Genomic DNA, 21,321 nt, shown 5'->3' on the forward strand with positions numbered 1-21,321 from the left:
ATGAACTGCGCTAGTGATTGTCCCCATTATTAAAGTTGGCAAAGCACTTTTTGACTTACGTTTTTAGGCTATACCATGGCATATATCTTTTATATACTTACTAGATAGAAAGATATAGTCAATTGTCTTCTTAATCATGAGCCATTTACTTTCAGAATGTAAAGACGTTTTCTCAGAGGCGCATCTTTCGGTGTTCTACTGCCCTCTTTAGGCATTATGATGCCATCGATCCTCAAACACCGCTACATCATATAAATGACCGAGATGCGATGTTATTCGTGACTCTTTAGTCTATGTCTGATGTGTTGAGAGAAACTAAACAACGCACAAAACGAATCCAAAATACATTACAAGAATCAAGCAAACCATTTGTCAAGATCGATAACAAAATACCATAAAGATGATATTAAATTAAATCTAAAACGTGTCACACCTTACAAAGCCTGACTCTTAATTTAAACCAATTTGTTTTGCTCTTTTTGGCTCATTGTGCATGTACAGAATAGCCAAATCCTCCCCGCGGTCCGTGTTTGATTGCTGCTCCAACAGTCTCAGTGGGTGATGTTTGTTGAAATCTCACGCATCTTTGCTCCGCTCCCTCACTGCGAGACCAGCAGCACGCTCATAAACACTCGCGAGCCACGCGCATTTAAAAGCCCTGCGACATAAACTCATCACATGCTCGAGCAAGTCTCACACGTCTGAGATATTTTACAAGAAGTTGGTGGATTATCGGAGTAACTGGGGAAGTTATGCTTTTTCCCGTGACCATCGCAAAAGCTTAAAAATGAATCCTCATTGCGCGCGCTGTGGGAAAATCGTCTACGCAACAGAGAAAGTGAACTGCCTGGACAAGGTATATTTTCTTACTTCCGACGCTTGTAACTACAAATGTATACATGCTTGTGTATAACGTTATTTAACAGATATCGCTCATGGATTGAGCTTTATGTGCAGTTTGCATCTCTCTATATTTGACAGTATTGGCACAAAGGATGCTTCCATTGTGAGGTGTGTAAAATGACCCTCAACATGAACAACTACAAGGGATATGAGAAGAAGCCCTACTGCAACGCGTATGATAATGCCAAAAATACTACTTTATGAATCAATTGCACGTTCATATAGGCTACATTGGTAATTTGTTGTTATATGGGAAATGTTAAACATAGAATAAATGATTACCAGTAACCTGAATTGTATTTATTTGATAGAATGTAAATATGGTAGGGACCAAAAGCACAAAATGATTCACTTTCTTTCTCCAAAAAGGCACTATCCAAAACAGACCTTTACAATTGTGACAGACACCCCTGAGAACCTGCGGCTGAGACAGCAAAGTGAGCTCCAAAGTCAGGTACGATCACTTGTTCACCATGTACTCTGTAAATCACATGATTGTGAAAATGCTTTTCTAAATCTAAAGGGGGTATAAGTAGGGTAGGGTACTGATATTTGTTGCTATTGAGACATTTCAAAGGGAGGAGACAATGGCTTACAGCCGCGTGAGTGTTTGTGTTGCCAGCGAGGGACTGGGTGTGATACTCTGAGGTCAGCACAGAGAAAAGCAGGGCAGCTGTCCTCTCCGTGGTGCCCTGGCCGATCCCTTCAGGTTCTCCACCTGGCAGCCCAAAGGATCCTGCCAATTCCACACTATGCCCTAATCCTGGCATTATGAAAGGAAATCTAGCCATTTCTTTCTGAAAGATCGGTCGCCAAGCTGTGAAAATAGATTTTGTGTAGGCTACATGCATACACACAATTCCACATTACCAATCAGTCTGCTTGTAGCCATGTGACGGTATAAAATTGCAATATTGTGATAATTGCTGAAGCTTTTATGACAGTACACTGTTTTTTCACGATATTGAAATGTTGCAAAAAAGTTTTTCTTATAAGAAAATAAAGAACTGAACATTTAAAAACAATGTGCGCACGCTTCATTGATGCAGCATACAGTGGTGTTGTTCATTTTAATAAGTTCATGGGGACCGTATTCTTAAAATGCATTAAAAAAAATTATAATTTGTAATAAATAATTTCTGAATTGCCCACGATAACCAAATCGTGCATGTTTTTTATAGTGATATCCCATATCGTATTTCGTATGATCTAATCTGCTGCATTTAATATTGCTCATATTTTGTTGTCAGGGGTTAAAAAAAAAAAAAAAAAAGCTCAAATCTTGACTAGTTTTAAAATTGTCAGAAGAAGCAACCATCCTGAACTCTCTAACAACCGCATAGGAACACACTTAAAATTTCTCAGAACGCCATACCAACTCCCTGGTAAAATGGTTTTCTTGTTCTACAGGTCAAGTACAGGAAGGATTTTGAACAGAGCAAGGGTCGGGGGCTCAAATTTGTCTTGGACACTCCAGAGCTACAGAGACTGAGGAAGGCCCAGGATCAGATCAGTAATGTATGCTGGAAAATGCAGAAAAACTAATTTAGCCAAATGGAAAAAACTGACCGATCCTGGATTTATTTGATCAAAAAATACAGTGAAAAAATTATATTGTTAAATATTATTACAATATTACAGTGTAACAATAATTGTTTTGTATTTTAAATTTATTCCTGGGATGCAAAGCTGAATTTTCAGCATCATTACTCCACTCTTCAGTATCACATGATTCTTCAGAAATCATTTTAATATGCTGATTTGCCGATAAATCTCTGACCCCAAACCTGGAGCATTTGTGTAAACATAACACTAACATGTAGATTTGCATGAAACGGATGCCATCTCCATTCTTGCAGGCAAAGTATCATAAGGATTTTGAGGTGTCAGGTTTGCATGGGGTCACTCAGGGGACCCGTGGGTCGTACCTGGTACGGGATCAGATGACACCTAACCATGAGACGGTACGGAACAGCACACACAAAGGTGTCCATCAGTACATCATGGAGATGGATCGAAGACCTGGCGTCATTGTGGGTAAGTTCTCTAACGCAAGATGCTCAAACCTGGTGATGCACCCTAAAAAAGTAAAAAAAAAAAAAACAAGTTTAAAACCTGAATCAAAATATCAATACTACTACTGTAAGAAAAATATTACTATTGGAGACTGAGATCATCTTTATTGTTGTTTTAGCACCTGTTCTCCCTGGTGCATACTATCCCAGCGGCCACAGCCGGGGGCACAGCTACATGCATCAGACCAGCATGCATTCACTGAGGTCAGTGCAGCTGAGGTCACAACACATGGGCTTGGTGAGTTCTCATTTTCCTGCAATAATATGTAGCGTCTATACCCTGCTTCATGTTTCTTTTTGAATAAAATGTATTCATTAATGTAAAATACTTACTTTTAATGCATAAAAACATGGTCATCAGACGGTGTACAGGGCCCTGTATGACTACACAGCGCAGGATTACGATGAGGTGTCATTCCGGGATGGTGACATCATACAGAATGTGCAGCCCATTGATGAAGGCTGGATGTATGGAACGGTGCAGCGGACGGGAAAGTCTGGTATGCTGCCTGCTAACTATGTAGAGGGCGTTCGCTAGCTGTTCTTTTACTGAACCACATATTTGAATTGTCATTAAAGGGTTAGTTCACCCAAAAAAGAAAATTAGCCCATACATTACTTCCCTTGAAGTCATCCTAGGTGTATGTGAATTTCTTTTTTCATACGAATCCAGTCAGTTATTAATCAATATTTTAAGCTGTTTGATGTCACTCAGCGGGTGTTGCACTCCATCGGTTCATGAGAAGTTTAATAAAAATCACATCCATTAAAAAAAAAAAAAAAAGTGTCTCGCATGTGACGAACAGATGCGTTTTTGTAAGAAAAACAACCATATTCAAAACGTAATGATCACTTTGATCTAGCTTTTTCTCTCTTTTGTAAACCAGAAGCAGTTCCAGGGGAATGATGTATGAGGTCAGTGGTGCGCATGCGCCGATGAGTTTCGTGAAAACCAATGTTTGTTAACAGGAGCAAAATGAAACCAGTCTCCTTTTTGGTTTATATCGAAATACTCCCAAATTTTTTTTCATATCCTCGTTTTCTACTTCTAATTAGTTACCACTGTTTTGTTTTTATCTCGCCACTGAGTAATTTATGGCATAATTTTAATTGGTCAGAGGTACAGCTCTATTTTAATAGTGAAAATTGTTCCACTGTTTATGTTTTATTTCTTATTTTGTTATTCTGAACGTCCAGTGTAAGTGTATGTACTCTACTGTTCAAGTTTGTTGTCTGTAAGCTTTATTATTATTTATTTTTTAATGATTACTTTTATTCAGCAAGGAGGAATTAATTTGATGAAAAGTGACAGTAAAGACATATACAGTATTGTTCAAAATAATAGCAGTACAATGTGACTAACCAGAATAATCAAGGTTTTTAGTATATTTTTTATTGCTACGTGGCAAACAAGTTACCAGTAGGTTCAGTAGATTGTCAGAAAACAAACAAGACCCAGCATTCATGATATGCACGCTCTTAAGGCTGTGCAATTGGGCAATTAGTTGAAAGGGGTGTGTTCAAAAAAATAGCAGTGTCTACCTTTGACTGAACAAACTCAAAACTATTTTGTACAAACATTTTTTTTTTTCTGGGATTTAGCAATCCTGTGAATCACTAAACTAATATTTAGTTGTATGACCACAGTTTTTTAAAACTGCTTGACATCTGTGTGGCATGGAGTCAACCAACTTGTGGCACCTCTCAGCTGTTATTCCACTCCATGATTCTTTAACAACATTCCACAATTCATTCACATTTCTTGGTTTTGCTTCAGAAACAGCATTTTTGATATCACCCCACAAGTTCTCAATTGGATTAAGGTCTGGAGATTGGGCTGGCCACTCCATAACATTAATTTTGTTGGTTTGGAACCAAGACTTTGCCCGTTTACTAGTGTGTTTTGGGTCATTGTCTTGTTGAAACAACCATTTCAAGGGCATGTCCTCTTCAGCATAGGGCAACATGACCTCTTCAAGTATTTTAACATATGCAAACTGATCCATGATCCCTGGTATGCGATAAATAGGCCCAACACCATAGTAGGAGAAACATGCCCATATCATGATGCTTGCACCTCCATGCTTCACTGTCTTCACTGTGTACTGTGGCTTGAATTCAGAGTTTGGGGGTCGTCTCACAAACTGCCTGTGGCCCTTGGACCCAAAAAGAACAATTTTACTCTCATCAGTCCACAAAATGTTCCTCCATTTCTCTTTAGGCCAGTTGATGTGTTCTTTGGCAAATTGTAACCTCTTCTGCACATGCCTTTTTTTTAACAAAGGGACTTTGCGGGGGATTCTTGAAAATAGATTAGCTTCACACAGACGTCTTCTAACTGTCACAGTACTTACAGGTAACTCCAGACTGTCTTTGATCATCCTGGAGGTGATCATTGGCTGAGCCTTTGCCATTCTGGTTATTCTTCTATCCATTTTGATGGTTGTCTTCCGTTTTCTTCCACGTCTCTCTGGTTTTGCTCTCCATTTTAAGGCATTGGAGATCATTTTAGCTGAACAGCCTATCATTTTTTGCACCTCTTTATAGGTTTTCCCCTCTCTAATCAACTTTTTAATCAAAGTACGCTGTTCTTCTGAACAATGTCTTGAACGACCCATTTTCCTCAGCTTTCAAATGCATGTTCAACAAGTGTTGGCTTCATCCTTAAATAGGGGCCACCTGATTCACACCTGTTTCTTCACAAAATTGATGACCTCAGTGATTGAATGCCACACTGCTATTTTTTTGAACACACCCCTTTCAACTAATTCAACTAATTGCCCAATTGCACAGCCTTAAAAGCGTGCATATCATGAATGCTGGGTCTTGTTTGTTTTCTGAGAATCTACTGAACCTACTGGTAACTTGTTTGCCACGTAGCAATAAAAGAATATATGAAAAACCTTGATTATTCTGGTTAGTCACATTGTACTGCTATTATTTTGAACAATACTGTACATTGCTGTAAAACATTTCTGTCTTGATCTTTTTAAAATTTCTATACATAAAAAAAGTCCTAAAAATAAAATAAAAAACCCTTCACACCAGCACAACCGTTTTCAACATTGTAAATAAAAAATAAAATTCAGCTTTACATCACCGGAATATTACATTTTAAAATATTCAAATAGAAAAGTTATTTTAAATGCTTTTCACTGTAATTTTTATCAAATAAATGCAGCCTTGGTGAGCAAAAGAGGCTTCTTTCAAAAACTTCAAAATCTCTTGCGACCCAGACTTTGGAAAGGTAGTGTATGTTGATGTAATAATTTTGTACCAACATGGTATTTACTTTGAAATAAATGTTAAATGTATAAAATGTATAGAGGATTGTCAAGAGGATTTTACCACTTAATATGAAAGAGAGCATTATTTTTTAACAGCATGTTGCCTTGTAAAACATGAATGTGTAAACCGTTCTGCACAATGTAAATGAAATGTTCCACTACAACCAAAACTGCATTAAAACATGACGTATCTTACCCACTGTCACCATTCTAGCAATTTGACGAGAAAAAAAAATTACGTTTATTAAAAATACTTCTTAATAAACATTTCAAAAACATTTACACATGATGCTGATATCAGGTATTTATAATTGTTAAGGGACTGACATTTAATCAACAATTCTCAGCTTCAGTACTGGAGCCATCACTCATCATGTAGCATCTCTGCTATAATCTGAACCAGATTCATTTTCCTTTCTTCATTTGGGCAACCTTCTCCTTTCGCTTTTTTACGTGCTTTGGCATTTTCTTTTTTCTTTTCTCCCTCTGAGCTTCTTTAACCAATTTCTTTCTTTCCTGAAAGACAGAAATACCAACTTATTCTCACAATCCACGGACACAATTCATGTGTGGCACCATTTTCAGTTCCCCATTAGGTACCTTTCTGTCAATTTGTGTTTCCTCAGGGTGGCTGTCACCCTCCCCTTCTGACTTCTCCTCATCATCTTCATCCTCCTCCTCTCCCTCAGAGCTTGAACTATTATCCTTGGTTGAGTCTTCCAGTATCGAGGGTACCTGTCAAATAACAGCAACAGCATTTTAAATCTGACTTCTCAGTCACTATGCTTGAGTTTGGCGATGACTGTTATTTATATTCTCTGCCTTAATCCTCCCACATGCCGAGCAGGCAAAGACAATTCCAAAGAGACCTAGTGTACGCATTTAAAGCAAAAACAAGTCTTGACCACATAAGGTGTCTTAAAACCCAACGCTTAATCATTAATGCACCAAATGGTCGTCTTAAAAACAAAAACAGCATTCTCCTCACCATTTGCACACCAGAAAGGTCCTTCCTGAGGCCTGTCACTGTCTGGTAGAGGATCTGTATTGAAAAAAACAGATCATTTCAACCTAATAGCTCTCGGAGCATTGGTTCAGTATTTCTGATTTAAGGCAGTGAGACGTACATTGTCAGAACTTGTGTCCTCCGAAGCCTCCTCCTTTTTCTTCAACATTGAGTCCACATCCCTCTCATAATGAGTGACTTCATTAAGTGTGCGTGGAATGTAGGCTTTCTTAAACACCTGTTTTGAGACAGATCCACACAAACACCCACAACGATGACTTTTCAGATTTCTGTACTATATATGGGGTTTAAAAAAAAATTATCTACTTGTATGATTTCTTGAAATAAAATACAAAAAACAGAGTGTACAAATGTCTCTACAATGACTATAAACGGACAAACTGGTATATTAAGGGTTTATATATTTATTTTAGTATTACAATATTAGCAAGTGTTTACCAGTGTTATTTTAGTATTATTTATGTACTATTATAGTATTTATCAATACTTGTAATTAGCTTTATTTTTTAGTTTTAGTACTTCAACTTTGGTTAGTCGCCAAGATAGTTGCCAACATTTCAAGTTTTTGTTTTTTTTCTAGGTTCAATTTGTGAAGTTCTAGTTTTCCATCTAATACTTATACTTTATTTCAGCCTTATTTCAATTCATGAAAAATGATTTCTAATAGCTTTAGATTTAGTCAATAACAACAACACTGGCTTTTACTCTACAGAAGTGTTCACAAAGAGCAATATATGACTATTTGAACTATTTTAAAGCAGGGCAAAACCAAAAAGAAAAAAACTATCAAATTTAACATTGACATTCAATGACATTTGACATTCGATGTCATTTCCATTACTTTTTCAGGACTGCAAAATACTATTTAAAATTTTAACTAAAGTGTAAACGCTGGTATTCTGAACAGGGATGCAAATATTGAGAAATGTTCAAAATGAGTGCACCTCCTCATCAACTTTGTCCTGATTGGATCTTTCCTCTGCAGTTCTTTCAGATGCGATCTCCATTGCCTGCAGGTAAACCACAAACACTAAAAACAACCACAACAACACTGCAATAAATTTATATACCCAATCATATCAAGCTTGTCAGAATGCACAAAAAGCCTGTTGATAAGATCACTGCAACTCACTGACCTTGTCCAGGTACTCACTGATGTTGTCACTTGTGATGGAGGGGTCCGTGATGAACTCAAACAGCTCACGGACAGTCATAACAGCAACATCATGCTTCTGGAAAAAGTCTGAGAGAACCAAACAAATTAATTAAAATATTTGTTGACATGAATATTAATATCTTATCCTATTCACGGCTGCACATTACCATTGACATTGCTGCAATCTTTGCGAAGAAACTCTAAAGCATGTGGGTGATCGTGCTCAACGGACTGAGAGACGTCAATAATATAAGCACCTCCGTTATGATACCTGCACACCAGAACACAGCAGTGCTTAATGTTTTTCTACACTTTCCACTGATCACAGAACAACTGAACATCAACAACCATTAACTGATGCTTAAAAGCCTTGTGTACAAAACAGAAAGTCCGCTTACAGGATATTGAACTCGCTGAGGTCAGCATGGACCAGGCGAGCTTCATTGTACATTATTCTCATATCCTGGATGATCTGTAGATAGAGTTCCCGGGATTTGGATTCGGACAGGACGGCGTTCTTCAGCAGAGGGGCGGGCCTGGGGAATACACCAATAAGATCAAAAGATCATGAGTCTGGATTGTCATTTAGGAATGTGTTGAGAACTCTGAAACACTGCCATGTTTTGATCAGTCGCTGAGATGTATAGGTGCATGTGTAAATGGTAAAAAGGTAAATGCCCACGTACATGTCATCTCGACCAATGAAGCTCATGACAAGGACGTGACTCCGCAACATGATGGGCTCTGGACATGGAATCTGTGCAGTCTGTAGTCTGGAGAAAAATGGATCTGCATTAGAGACAAAAACCGTAATAAAATATGTTTATGAAAAAAAATAGTAGTAATAATCCTAATAACATTCACCTGATCAAGTTTCTCATTTCCTTCTCAGCCCAAGTGCGCACCATTTTCCTGGGATTGCCCTTGCAATAGCCATGGCGGAACCTAAATTTGATTGGACATAGAAATTTGCTGTTTAATGACACCCATCAATAAGACTAAATAGGACAAAATGCCTGAACAAAGACATCTGTCTTACCTGAATTCCCCGCTGACATATTTATCTCTGTCTTTGAATAATAGAATTGATGTTTTGTATATTTTGATGGCTCTACTTTCTCCTTTTGCAGTAGTTGCATGGTAGACATTTGCCTGTGGTACAAAATGCAGGAGATAAAAAAGAAATTGCCAAAGAAAAAAAAAAAGCAATATTAGTTCATAGTAAAATGACTGATATAAACAAGATCTCAAGTGTACCAAAAACATAGCAATTGAAAATAGTATTCTATTCAACCCGACAAACCAGGGTTATACTAGTTAACTAAAATATTTGTGAAAAAAGTTAATTTATACAAACGTTACAACTTTTTTATAATAAAACATTAAAAAAATAAATGTAATAAATTATAAATACATTTAAAAAATAATAAATGAAATTTTCTCATTTTCAACTTCAAGTGCTAAAATAACAAAGAATAAATGAACTAAAACCCATAAATAGATCAATGACACTAAAATAATCTTGCCTCTTTGCCTGTGCTGATACAGCCATTGATCTCTGAAAAGACGCCTCTGCTGAGCATTTTAAACAGAATCATACGAGTACGGGGGTCCAAAACCTGCACAGTCACATTAAAATATCCCACTGAACAATGCATCAACTACAACACTGGAGCTTAAGTGAAATAGTCACAAACAAATCTTGAGCAAACAACACACCTGTTCAACAGTAGCTCTGTCTGATTTGTCCTTTACTCGAAAACTGCAAAAAAAGTGAATGCGGTTTTAAGATGAAAAGAGTTCAACTTGAACGGAAATCATGTCTGTAACTAAACATTTTTTTACTAACTAACTAACAATACTTTTTGTTCATTTAAAAGCTGAAATAAAATATAAACATGATGAATAGACGAATTTAATTACTAAAATTAAATAAAAAATAAAAAGCTAAATATAAATATAAAAGAACACTAATAAAAACAACAAAAGCACATAATAAAATTACTAAAGCTAAAACTAAAAAATATATACAAATAAAATCTAGTTCAAACTACTGTCAAATACTATTATAGTATAAAGTAAAATAAGATAGCATACGTGTCTGATTCCCTCTGCTTTTGCATCACAGTGACTTTATTGATCACTGAATCAGCATAGCTCAGTCTATCTGTCAAACATAGAGACTTAAATAAGAAAAAGCACAACTTTTTAAATCAGAAAAAGGAAAGCTTTTAGCTCATTTTCTCAATATAATTTTTGATTTATTAATAATAAGCTTACCGAGGTTTATTTTGTTTTCAAATTTCCTCAGGACCTTGTCTGATGGAGTGGACATTTTTAACGACTTATTATTAGAATTTTGACGATTAGCCTGGTGAAAAAAAAACAATATCAATGGCAACATAAACAATATCATTGAATATATATATATATATATATATATATATATATATATATATATATATATATATATAAACATTTTCTTAAGAAACAATCATTATACAAAAACACACAAGAAACGACTATAGAACTGATCCTCCATAATAAATACCTGAGGATTATTCCCAGCCCTCATTGCAGTGTAGCGTTTTGTGAAGTCTCCTCCTCCTGATACATTCCAGTCCCATTCATCGTCATCTTCCTCATCCTCATAATCTTCATCATCATAGTCCTCCTCATTTTCGGAGGTCTGTAAAGTGACTTCATGGAGTCGCTTCTCCATAGAGGGCTTGTCAGGGACGTGATTGAGTTCAGACTCACTGTCAAATACCACACATGGTGTAAACAACACATTTAGCTTTTGTTACCCAAAATGTATTATTATTATTATTATTTTTATTTGCTGGTATAATTAATCAAATGAGTCACAATAATTCCAATTTGCCTCTATGAAGATATGAAACCTATCCTGTCATAATAAACATACGGCTACCATACAGGATACATATCACTCATCTATGTGTGTTTGTTCTCTAATATAGACCAGTGGCTGGTAACGTTACACACACAATTTTGGTGTGTATACAAGTATATTGTTGTTTATCATACCTTCGCGTCTCCTCTGCGTCATCAAACTGCCCTTCCACAACCTGATACATCTCGTTGCTCGAATTTTAAATGTAAAAAAAAAAAAAATGTTGGAATCCTTAAAATATATGTCAACAAAAAAAGAGAGAATGACCTGACCAAACACCATCAAAACACGTTTCCATTCCAACAGCACGGCGCACGCACCCCAGTGACTTCTTACTTCCGGCAACGTGGGTAAGAGTCCTGCGAAGGCTCAAAAGAGCGAACTCGTTACTAGAAGGCTAATCATCCATTACTTTTTTTTTTTACTTCATAAAGATATACTGCTGATATCAAACGTGGACAGATTTAAGATTTAACTGGGGTAATTATAGTTCTTTATTTATGCTCTGGTGTAATAATAATATTAAATATAAATACTATAATAATATAATATTAATGTTAATACTTTCCAAAAAGGTTTTATTGAGACAAAAACATAGACAAAAAATACAACTTATTTTCTCACTCTTAGTGTACATTTATTGATTGGATGTTTTATTCACTTTACAGGTTTGAACAGCAAGGTGTAAAAAAAAAAAAAAAAAGCAAAAATCAGTGAGTTGTCTACATCTAAACTGATCTGACAAATATTTGCAATCCATCTGACAAACATGGTCACTGATTATGATATCAGAATAAATTACAATACCGATTTCTGCAGAAAAGTTTTGGTACAATTTAGCCTAAACATATTCTGAGCAAATTCAGTCAAATGATCTTAAATGTAGTGTAGTGAAGAGAATTTGAACTGTGTACATCAGACAGATTACACAGAAAGATGCTGATTTTGAAAACCCCTGAGAAAGAGAAAAACTGAGAAATCCAAATTAGATTTACATGCAAAATCACTATTTTTTTTTTATAATTATACTGTCACACCCCTCAAATTATACTCTATGGTTCAATGCTCTCAAACTGAATGGATAGCTGAATTGGTTGAAGGTTTCATTAGATGACAAACAAAAAGACACAAAAAATATAATCATCTAAAGCATGTACAAAGAATCTGAAAACATACAGAACCTCACACTCTCAAAATTCAACATTCATCTTTTTTGATTCTCCTCGCTGCAGAAATTGGATTCTGCATGCCTTTTCAAACAAACAACCACATGCTTTAGACTGATCAATAAATACCTGCATAAAATGTTCAGTGTTTTCTATCCATATACCTGTGCACACCCACTCACACTTGAACAAATTTACAAGAACAAACATCACACACACACACACACAAAGAAAATGTGTTTCAACAAAGACTCACAGCTTTCAAAATGAATCAAACAAGCAAACATTTTGCCACTGAGAGGACTCTCAAAATAAGTGTTGTGTTGGGCTTCAGGGGTTATCCAAGTCACTCAATTGCAACTACTAGTGTAAAACTGTTTGATTTCTGTATTGTTTTGTTACATGGAAGACTGAAATCCTTTCTACATGAACCAGTATGGGGGATCATTTTTAGATGCCTTTTTAGATACTTTTCTAACTGATATCTTACGGGGGGGGTTGGTTTAGCCTGAACACCAGTGTTGAAATCAATCCTCGGGAGATTTCCAGTACAAACACAAAACCAAGGAGGCAAACACAAATCACACTTTAAAGATACACAAATTGTACTTGGAATCACACGGACATTAAATACATACCGTGCGACTCTCAGAAGCACTGGTTTCTCTCTGATACACAGGCCTTATAATATGATACTTCACACTACGCCAGCAGAGTCGCTGATTCAAGCTTTCCAGCCATTTATACTGTCTGCATCATTTGTCAACGAGGCTCAAAGATGGAGGAAAATATACAAAGGACAGGCAAATATTGCCAATAAACTGATCGGCCGTTGATCACCCAAAATAAAAATGACAAGAGCTAAACAGCAAATTTATCCAAAATGTATTCAGCCAATCTTGATAATGAAAATGATTTAGGCACTTCAGCTCTTCAATTCCATAAGACAAAAAAAAAAAGAAAGAAAAAGAAACCAAACAACTCCATACAGATACTAAAAACATACAGAAACTGACTTAAGAATAATACAATTTAATGCTGATATATAAATCTTCTGTTCATCATACAAATGTTTCCAATTATATTGATATAAAGGCTTTATATGATTCATTAAAAATCATATAAATAGGATTAAAATTGCTACTGTCCAATTATGTGCTGATCCAGATCTTTAGAAGGAAAGCATTAAGGCATCAAGAGAAGAATCGCTGTGCTTCAGAAACTGTTCTCCAGTCATGCGTACTGTATAAGACACATATCGGCAAAAGCCAGGCTTTGTAACTCCTAGTGTTTGTGGAAGTTTGATAAGCTATGGCACAAAATCAACACAGTGAATTTTCTCTTCTCTGATCAGGTGTCTCCATCACTTCCTGAGCTGCATTACAGCTATGGACACTGATTTTTGCTTGTTCTGGGTCACAGCCTCATTGGGCCTCTACTGAGGCAGCTAGCGTTTGATGCTCCTCCTGTTCAGCCCCATCTGACTGAGGCTCTTTGTCAGGTTCTTCAGCAGATTCCATCTCCACGGATGTATCTTCAGGGTGCTGCTGCTCCTTAATGTCCTCCATGTGTCCTTCGCTCTCTTCTTCTTGGGGAGCTCCTGCTGCTTCACATTCATTCTCACTCTGCATTGGAGCTGTTAATTCACTTTGACTTTCAGATGAACACCTGACCTCTTTCCCCTCCAGAATTTCTTTACCTCCATCCATTTCTTCATTCATTTCTGCCTCATCCGTGGGTTTCTGGTGGACGCGTTGATGCCTCACCAGACTGTGCTTCAGGGTGAAGGTGCGATGACAGGTTTGGCACTTATAAGGTCGCTCACCTACAACAAAAAGGTTCATTTTAGATGCATCAACTTCATATTTGTTTTAATTGGTAGGTATATTTGATAAATTATGGATTATGGATAGTAAATAACAACAGTAAAAGGCTCCTGATCTTACCGGTATGTGAGCGCATGTGTCTGGTCAGGTCTTGCAGGCTCCAAAAACGTTTGCTGCACACAGCACAGATCTTCTTCCTTTTGTCGGTTTTGCCTCCCGCCGGGTCGCCCTCCTCTTCCAAAGCCCTGAGCTCTTCTTCATCATCACTCATCTCCTCCCTCTCCTTCTCCTCCTCATCAACACCACTTTCCACACAGCTGCTGTTCTCGTCCTTTTCATCATCATCTAACTTTGCGTCCTGCTCCATCTCCTTTCTGGGAGCTGCGACTGGGTTTTGAGGAGCAGGTTGGCGTCTTCCCTTTTTGCCTCCATCCTCTGGCTGGACCTCCTGAATGTGAGTTTTCTGGTGCCGGTTGAGAGTGGCTGCATGGCGAAAGGTCTTCTTGCAGGTCGCACAGGTGTGGGGGAACTCATCTGGTGGAGAAACCGGTTCAGCGGTTGATTTAGGCTGGTGCTGCTCCACTCCAGAAAGCTTGAAGTCTACAAGCGTCTTGGCGAGGTTTATATCAAGACTGTTATTGCTTTGAGAGTCATCATCGTTATTTTCTACTGTCCCGGGGCTTCCCTCAGCTGGCCGTGCTTGGTTTGAGTCTGAGCTGCTGTCTGTTTGTTCAGTGGCTGATTGTCCTGTTTGTTCTGGTGCTTGTTCCGGAGATGAAGCTCCGTCCTCTTGTTTGGGGTTGACAGAGCTCAGATCCATGATGTCTCTGGCTACAGGAGGTTCAGTGTCAGATACACTCTCTGCCAAGACAAGAAAAGCTTGTTAATCAAACCATTTGGATAAAAATGTTAACTGATCTTATTTCATACAGAATATGCGAGACCATTAGTGCTACAAAATAATATATAAGGTAATGGTACTGACCAATAGTGCCAGTGCTTCCTTGGGATCCTTCGTCAGTCTTAGTTCTGGGTCGAGATCCACTGTTTTGAAGAGTCCGATTAGACATCCCATGTTTGCGGAGCAGGTGGCGCTCACAGTTTGACTTGGTGGAGAAGAATGACTCACACTGAGGACAAGGGTATGGCTTCTGACCTGTGAAATCAATGCACAAAACTGTAACACCCTGAAGAGAGAAACAAAACATTATTGACTCAAATACATTGGATCAAAAAAGTTTATATATACGTAATCTCTCGTAATCGCTGCATCCACTCGATTAAAAAAAACAAACAAACAGTAAAAACAATAATACTATGAACTTTAAATAACCGTTTTTTGAGTTTTATATATTTTAAAATGTATTTTATTCCTGTGATGGCTTAGCTGAATTTTCAGCAGACTAAACGGAAACAGACAGTGAATGAATTTCAAAGCTTACCATGTTTGTTCAACTCTTTCTGCCTTACTGTGAGGATTTTCTAAGATTTATATAGAGTCTGAAACGGTTGAAGAACACTTCCAGCTAAATGGCTGACAAATTAAATTCAGTAAAACTTTTAACACATTCTGTAACCTCCACTCTCCTAAGAATTGTATGTAGCTCACTGTATTGTAGGACAGAGTAAGCAAAGTGCTTTACAGCATAATTTATGAACTGTAAACAGTGTCTCACCTGTGTGTGTTAACATATGCCTTTGCAGTGAGCTGGCCCAAGGGAACAGACGTGGGCAGTATGGGCAGGTCATTTTCTGCACTGAATTCGAATAAGCATTCTTTTTTCCTTTGTTCTGTGAAGGTTTCTTTGGCTTATCCTCTCGTCCCTCTTTTGCCTCCTCATTGACAGTCTGCATCTCTTTCTCCTCCTTCATTGGCTCCATCTGACTGGGCTGTAAGTAGGGGCTGAATTTATTTGAGTCTGTGGTAGCTAGCATTTTCTCCACACTGGGAAACTCGCCACTTGACTCCAGGTCGATGCCAAAGCCTGCTGGTGTTCTCGGATCACAGATCTCCTCCTGAAATGGTCTCTTTTTGCCTCTCTTTTTTGAGTTATCAGAAGAGCCATTTTGAATGGTATCCAGTTTGGTTGTGCCTAAGGGACCCTTCTTCTCACTTAGTGTATTAAAATCCATTGTGCTAACGCTGTGTTTGCCATCTATTCCTGTTTCGATCAGCACTGGAGTAGCTGAGACAGATGAGATTATCTGAGCAATGGAGGCCAGTGGTGCCATTTCAGTACTGGACACCGAAGATGGTTTGGGTAGCAATGGCTTTAAGCGAGTAAAAGGCTTATTAAGGTCACTGGGCAGAGCAGTGGTCAGGCTTGAAATGGAGACTGGGAGAGCTGCAAGAAGACCAGGGGTCTTTTCCTGGGTCTGTTCTTTCTTGATATCTTGATGATTCAGAGACATGCTCTGAGGCAGTTCTTTCACCATTCTCTTCTTCTCAGGATCCTTAGGTATTGAGAGATCAATGGGCTCCATAGAGCAGTCATTAAACAGAGGAGATGCTGTTCCTTCAAGTTTAACATTTGAGGCAATCGTTTTTTGAGATTTGCTAGAGAAATCTAAAGGCTGGTCCTGGTCCTCAATAGGTCCAGAGAAAGGACCTACATTCTGAGGAATGGTGCCGTTAACCAGCCCATTTGAGGTTGGAGGGTTGGCTTGAGTGGTGGCCTCACCTCCAACCGGTACAAGACTTTTGATGTGTTCTTCAATTTCTCTTTCTGGAACATCTGGATGGTGCTTTAGCAAATGGTGAATACAGTTCCTTTTAGCGAGAAACGCCGCCCCACATTGCTTACACTCGAATGGCTTCCGCTGACATCCATTGTGCGTTCGCAGGTGAATCTGAAGTGCTCTGTAATTCTTAAGGTCCTGCCCACAAAATCGACAAGATGCGTTACCGGCACCGGCGGGATCAATGAGGTCTAGTGTACCCTCTCCAATTACACCACTTACACTAGAGGAGGTGGTTACATATTCGATGTTTTTCTCTATGTCTTTGCGTGTGTTCTTCATATGTTTCTTGCGCAAATGACGCTCACAGTTGGCCTTCACAGTGAAAGGGTAGTGACAGAGGCGGCAGACGTATGGCCGCTCACCGCTATGTGTTCTGAGATGTCGAATCAGCGTCGCTTTGTCAGGAGCGGCATAGCTACAAATGGTGCATTGGTACGGTGACGCTCCCAGATGGTGACGCATATGAGCCTGGAGGCCACCCAAGAATGAAAAAACTTCTTTGCAGAACCGACAAGGGAACTCAGTCTTGATTGTCTTCTTGCACAAAATTCTCGATTCCTTCTCTTTGCCGTCAAACTCCTCTTGCTTTCCAGTTTCATATGAGATAATCGTGTTTCCTATGACATCTTGCCCCAGTTGAGTAGTCTCCCAGTTGGTAGGAGAGGACGAGGTTGAGGACGAAGAGGAGGCTGATGACTGTCTGGCAGTTCTCACTTGTTGATCTGTTTGGGGTGGAAGGCTAGGACTGATGTTGCCCGATGAGGCCTGTTGGGCATTCATGATGGGCGGAGGGGGTGTGGAGGCACCCATGCTGGATCGAGGAGTTATTAAGGGCTTTTGCTTCAGAGAAGCAATCTGTTTGGGGTCCACTTGTAGAGGACTGCCCAGACCTTTGGCAACCAAGGACAAAGACATCTGAGGTGGCACAGAGGCTGCAAGCTTAAGGATTTGTTCAATGTCTGCCAGCTCCACTGCAGCTTGACCACTTATTGGGACAAACATACCACCGCTGAAGACACCATGGAGCGGCTGTAGAGACAGGACACCGAGGGCGGTATTATTGTTCACGGCTTGAAGAGAGACAGGTTCCAAAATCGAGTTGCCAGGATTGCTGCTACTTTCTTGAGGTAGATTTGTTGAAGGTGTCTCAATATGAATGTAGCGAATGCTGTCTAAAATTTCCTGTTGAATTTGCTCTTCTGATTTCTCTGGCTTGAGCAAGGAGGAGTGTTGGAGACCCAGGCACTCCATAAAACCATTTTTCCCATCTGAACTGGTATTATCAACATGTGATACCAGTTCATTGACCTCCTGGGAATCCGTGGAATTGGAGTTAACTTTGGGAGCATCCATAACACCATCTGCGTTATGTTCCTGAGGTTCAATGCAGGGGTCTGTGCTACTTTTGTGTGAGGATTTGTGGAGATCCAGAGACTGCTGAATAGGGAAGGCCTTGTTGCAGTCCTCACACACAAATTTGTGGAACTTGCTACAGCATCTGCGCAAATTAGTCTCACACCAGACCTGAATAAATGAAACAAATTATTTTCTGTCATCATCCATAAAATAAATAATGTAATTCTTTCCTATGTAATGTCTTTACCTGTGCAATATGAGGAAATTTTTGACAGCTGAAGTCAATGAAAGCCAGGTCACCAAACCCCAGAGGGATAGAGGGGTTATTCTGAATAAAGGGTCGTCCGGAGGGGTCAGTGGGAAGCTGCTTATGAATGGCAGTGTTATGACGCAGAAGACCGCGGTGCGTGCGAAAGGTAATGCAACAAATGCTACACCTAGGATTAAAAGAAACAGTCAGAAACCGTATATATAATACATACAATAATACAATGTCCTGAGCCTACCTGAGTGTAGTGTCAGGATGTGTGTCCATGTGTGTTTCCAGATCATATTTACAGTTGAATGTCTTAAAGCAGATGGGACAGTGAAGGATCTCTTCTTCACTTTTAACAGAATCATCCTCTCCAGACTTTTGGATCAACATTGTCTAAAGAGAAGACAGTTTGTTGGCATATAACTTCAGAAGTACAGGCACAATAAATTCCAAAAGTTATTTAAACTTGTTTTCACTGAAAAACCTTTTTAACTGGTGGCTCCTCAGCCTGCTCCACATCATCCTCTACATAAGACTTCCTCTTAGAGGGTCGTCGACGGTTGATTAGTTGGGAAGAACTGGATATAGGAATACTGTTTGCATCTTTTTCATGAATTTTCATGTGCCTGCAGAAATACATAACAAATAATTTCAGACCATGTTCTGTTTAATAAACAAAACAATAAATAACAAGAGAAATTAAAATGCTTCATTATCCAACATCCATAGGCGCTCCTTACTGACTTAATTTGCGATTACTGTATTGTAAACTGCATTTGAGGTGTTTGAGAAAATCAATTAGTGATGCTCTTTTCTGTTTATTGCATTAAAAAATATTAGATACTGTATATAACGCGCATTCAAACTTCACCTCAGTGCCAGGCGTTAGTCAAACGAGTGCAGAAAAGGTACAGGTGACAAGAAGCTTCATTAGAACAACAGTGAACTGTGGTCAGATGAGATGTTGTAAGGCCATATGTCAGTAAAAATAAAATTTCTGTCCTGCTGTCAGCTGTTATACTATGCTCTTATGCAGCAGTGCGCTGTGTCCTGTATCATTTTATATTAAAAGCACAAATGAAACTACGAGTATGCAGTGCTGTAGTTATGTAGTCATGAAGTTACCAAAAAGGCAATTAAAGCTGCCTTAAAATGGAGCATATATGCAAATATTTGTTATATATGAGTAACATTAAAGAACATATCTCTGGAATGCAGTGGTTTTCAAAACACTCATCTAACACACCAGATTCAAGATTGTTTTAAGTTCACTTAAATAGGAAGTTTTTTAAAAGTCTAATAAACATAAAAATGTAATTGCTATAGTCTATGGTTAAATATTATGGGAAAAAAACTATTTCATAGAGACATCAGTAGTACTGGTATCAGTTATTCTCACCCTAAGTCATAAAAAAGATGCCATTAAACAAATATTGAAATGGTTTCTACATTAATTAATTTGAAGATTGAATGTGAAATGATTGTAATATAAAAGTATTTTTAAAAACTCTAATGTTTGGTGCGATTAATCATGATTATCTTAATTAAGTTCAATTCACATTATAGTAATGTTAAATCCAGAGTCCAATTTTCATTATTGCAACCATATCGTATAGATCAATATATTAAATTTTAAATTGAAAATCAGCTGTTTTAATCGTAACCCAGTAAAATAACTGTTACAACAGTCAGTGTTCATTTAAGTCTTTGCCCTCATCCATGTAAAACGTTGTCTGTTTTCATCTTGATGTGATGACACCAGGACCACTGAAATACTTTAATAATTAAAGCAAACTACAGAGGGACCACCTAGGTGGGAGAAAATGCAATAATATGGCCAGCAGAGGTCAGAGGTAATGTATGGAAGCAATGTGCTGGGAGTCGCATTATGACATGCTGGAACGTGTGCACCCCTCACCCTCCTACACTTTCACAGAAACAAACCCACCTTTCAGGTTCAACCAGATACAAGGCCCCTGATGCTTATGTGCAGCTGTGTTTCACTGAAAATGGTTGAGCGTCTGTATACGGTGTGCACATTTTCCAATTAATGTGTTTGCATTGTGGTGTGTAGAGTTAATGGTCGTGCACTGAGTGTATGGAACCGTAAAGGGAGGATAAATGTCAGCAGACCCAGTGGTAAGAATCTTGTTTTACATTCTGCAGTCAAAGTTATTAATAGCATAGAGAAAGAGTGATGGTCACCCACATGTGGACCCAACCCCGACAGCCTGAATCCTTTTCCATCTCATGTCTTTGACCACCGCAAAAAAAATAAAATAAAATAAAACCTTGATAACGTACAGACTAAATAAGTATCAGCATAATTATGTTATCACGCAACCATAATTCCAGTTCTTGCGATGTCTTGTCACATGCCACTTAATCATATTGTGGTTTTGTGTTTGCATTGACTAAATGTTTCCTTCTGCAGTTTTTCATCTATATTGCCAGAGGGCAGTGTGTGAAAAACTCAGATGCATGACTTAACATTATGCCAAGCAAAGTTGTTTTTGTTGAGTTATGTAATATATGACAGGATAAGGTTAAAAATTACTCATAATGTGCCCTCCAAAAAACATGTTCAGCACCCCTCTCCCTGCCCCCTGCCTT

General features: G+C 38.3%; 3 protein-coding genes across 3 annotated transcripts in view; 1 reads left to right on the top strand and 2 right to left on the bottom strand.

The window, feature by feature from the left end:
• Window positions 1-124: 124 nt before the first annotated feature.
• On the top strand, window positions 125-6,476 carry LOC128028162 (LIM zinc-binding domain-containing Nebulette). Its single transcript, XM_052615744.1, has 7 exons — window positions 125-856; window positions 982-1,076; window positions 1,273-1,357; window positions 2,314-2,421; window positions 2,763-2,940; window positions 3,098-3,216; window positions 3,340-6,476. The coding sequence occupies exons 1-7, from the start codon at window positions 788-790 to the stop codon at window positions 3,514-3,516; spliced, it is 831 nt and encodes a 276-aa protein (XP_052471704.1). The 5' UTR covers window positions 125-787; the 3' UTR covers window positions 3,517-6,476.
• A 6-nt stretch (window positions 6,477-6,482) lies between these two features.
• On the bottom strand, window positions 6,483-11,723 carry riok1 (RIO kinase 1 (yeast)). The gene is made up of 17 exons (XM_052615733.1): window positions 11,497-11,723; window positions 11,000-11,207; window positions 10,729-10,819; window positions 10,546-10,615; window positions 10,168-10,210; window positions 9,975-10,067; window positions 9,488-9,600; window positions 9,313-9,393; window positions 9,135-9,221; window positions 8,847-8,984; window positions 8,616-8,719; window positions 8,429-8,535; window positions 8,237-8,302; window positions 7,393-7,509; window positions 7,254-7,307; window positions 6,866-7,000; window positions 6,483-6,781 (listed from the first exon to the last, which is right to left on the bottom strand). The coding sequence occupies exons 1-17, from the start codon at window positions 11,544-11,546 to the stop codon at window positions 6,671-6,673; spliced, it is 1,668 nt and encodes a 555-aa protein (XP_052471693.1). The 5' UTR covers window positions 11,547-11,723; the 3' UTR covers window positions 6,483-6,670.
• A 251-nt stretch (window positions 11,724-11,974) lies between these two features.
• Window positions 11,975-21,321, bottom strand: part of rreb1b (ras responsive element binding protein 1b) — a 28,979-nt gene continuing 19,632 nt past the window's right edge. The window contains exons 7-13 of the mRNA XM_052615731.1: window positions 19,193-19,334; window positions 18,959-19,101; window positions 18,700-18,889; window positions 16,031-18,620; window positions 15,340-15,510; window positions 14,475-15,215; window positions 11,975-14,353 (exon numbers count right to left, since the gene is read on the bottom strand). Coding sequence (XP_052471691.1) covers window positions 13,953-14,353; window positions 14,475-15,215; window positions 15,340-15,510; window positions 16,031-18,620; window positions 18,700-18,889; window positions 18,959-19,101; window positions 19,193-19,334 — 4,378 coding nt within the window. The 3' untranslated portion in view covers window positions 11,975-13,952. The remainder of the gene's footprint in view (window positions 14,354-14,474; window positions 15,216-15,339; window positions 15,511-16,030; window positions 18,621-18,699; window positions 18,890-18,958; window positions 19,102-19,192; window positions 19,335-21,321) is intronic.

Source organism: Carassius gibelio, chromosome A2 (assembly GCF_023724105.1).
Source record: "Carassius gibelio isolate Cgi1373 ecotype wild population from Czech Republic chromosome A2, carGib1.2-hapl.c, whole genome shotgun sequence".
In the NCBI taxonomy this organism is placed as follows: domain Eukaryota; kingdom Metazoa; phylum Chordata; class Actinopteri; order Cypriniformes; family Cyprinidae; genus Carassius; species Carassius gibelio.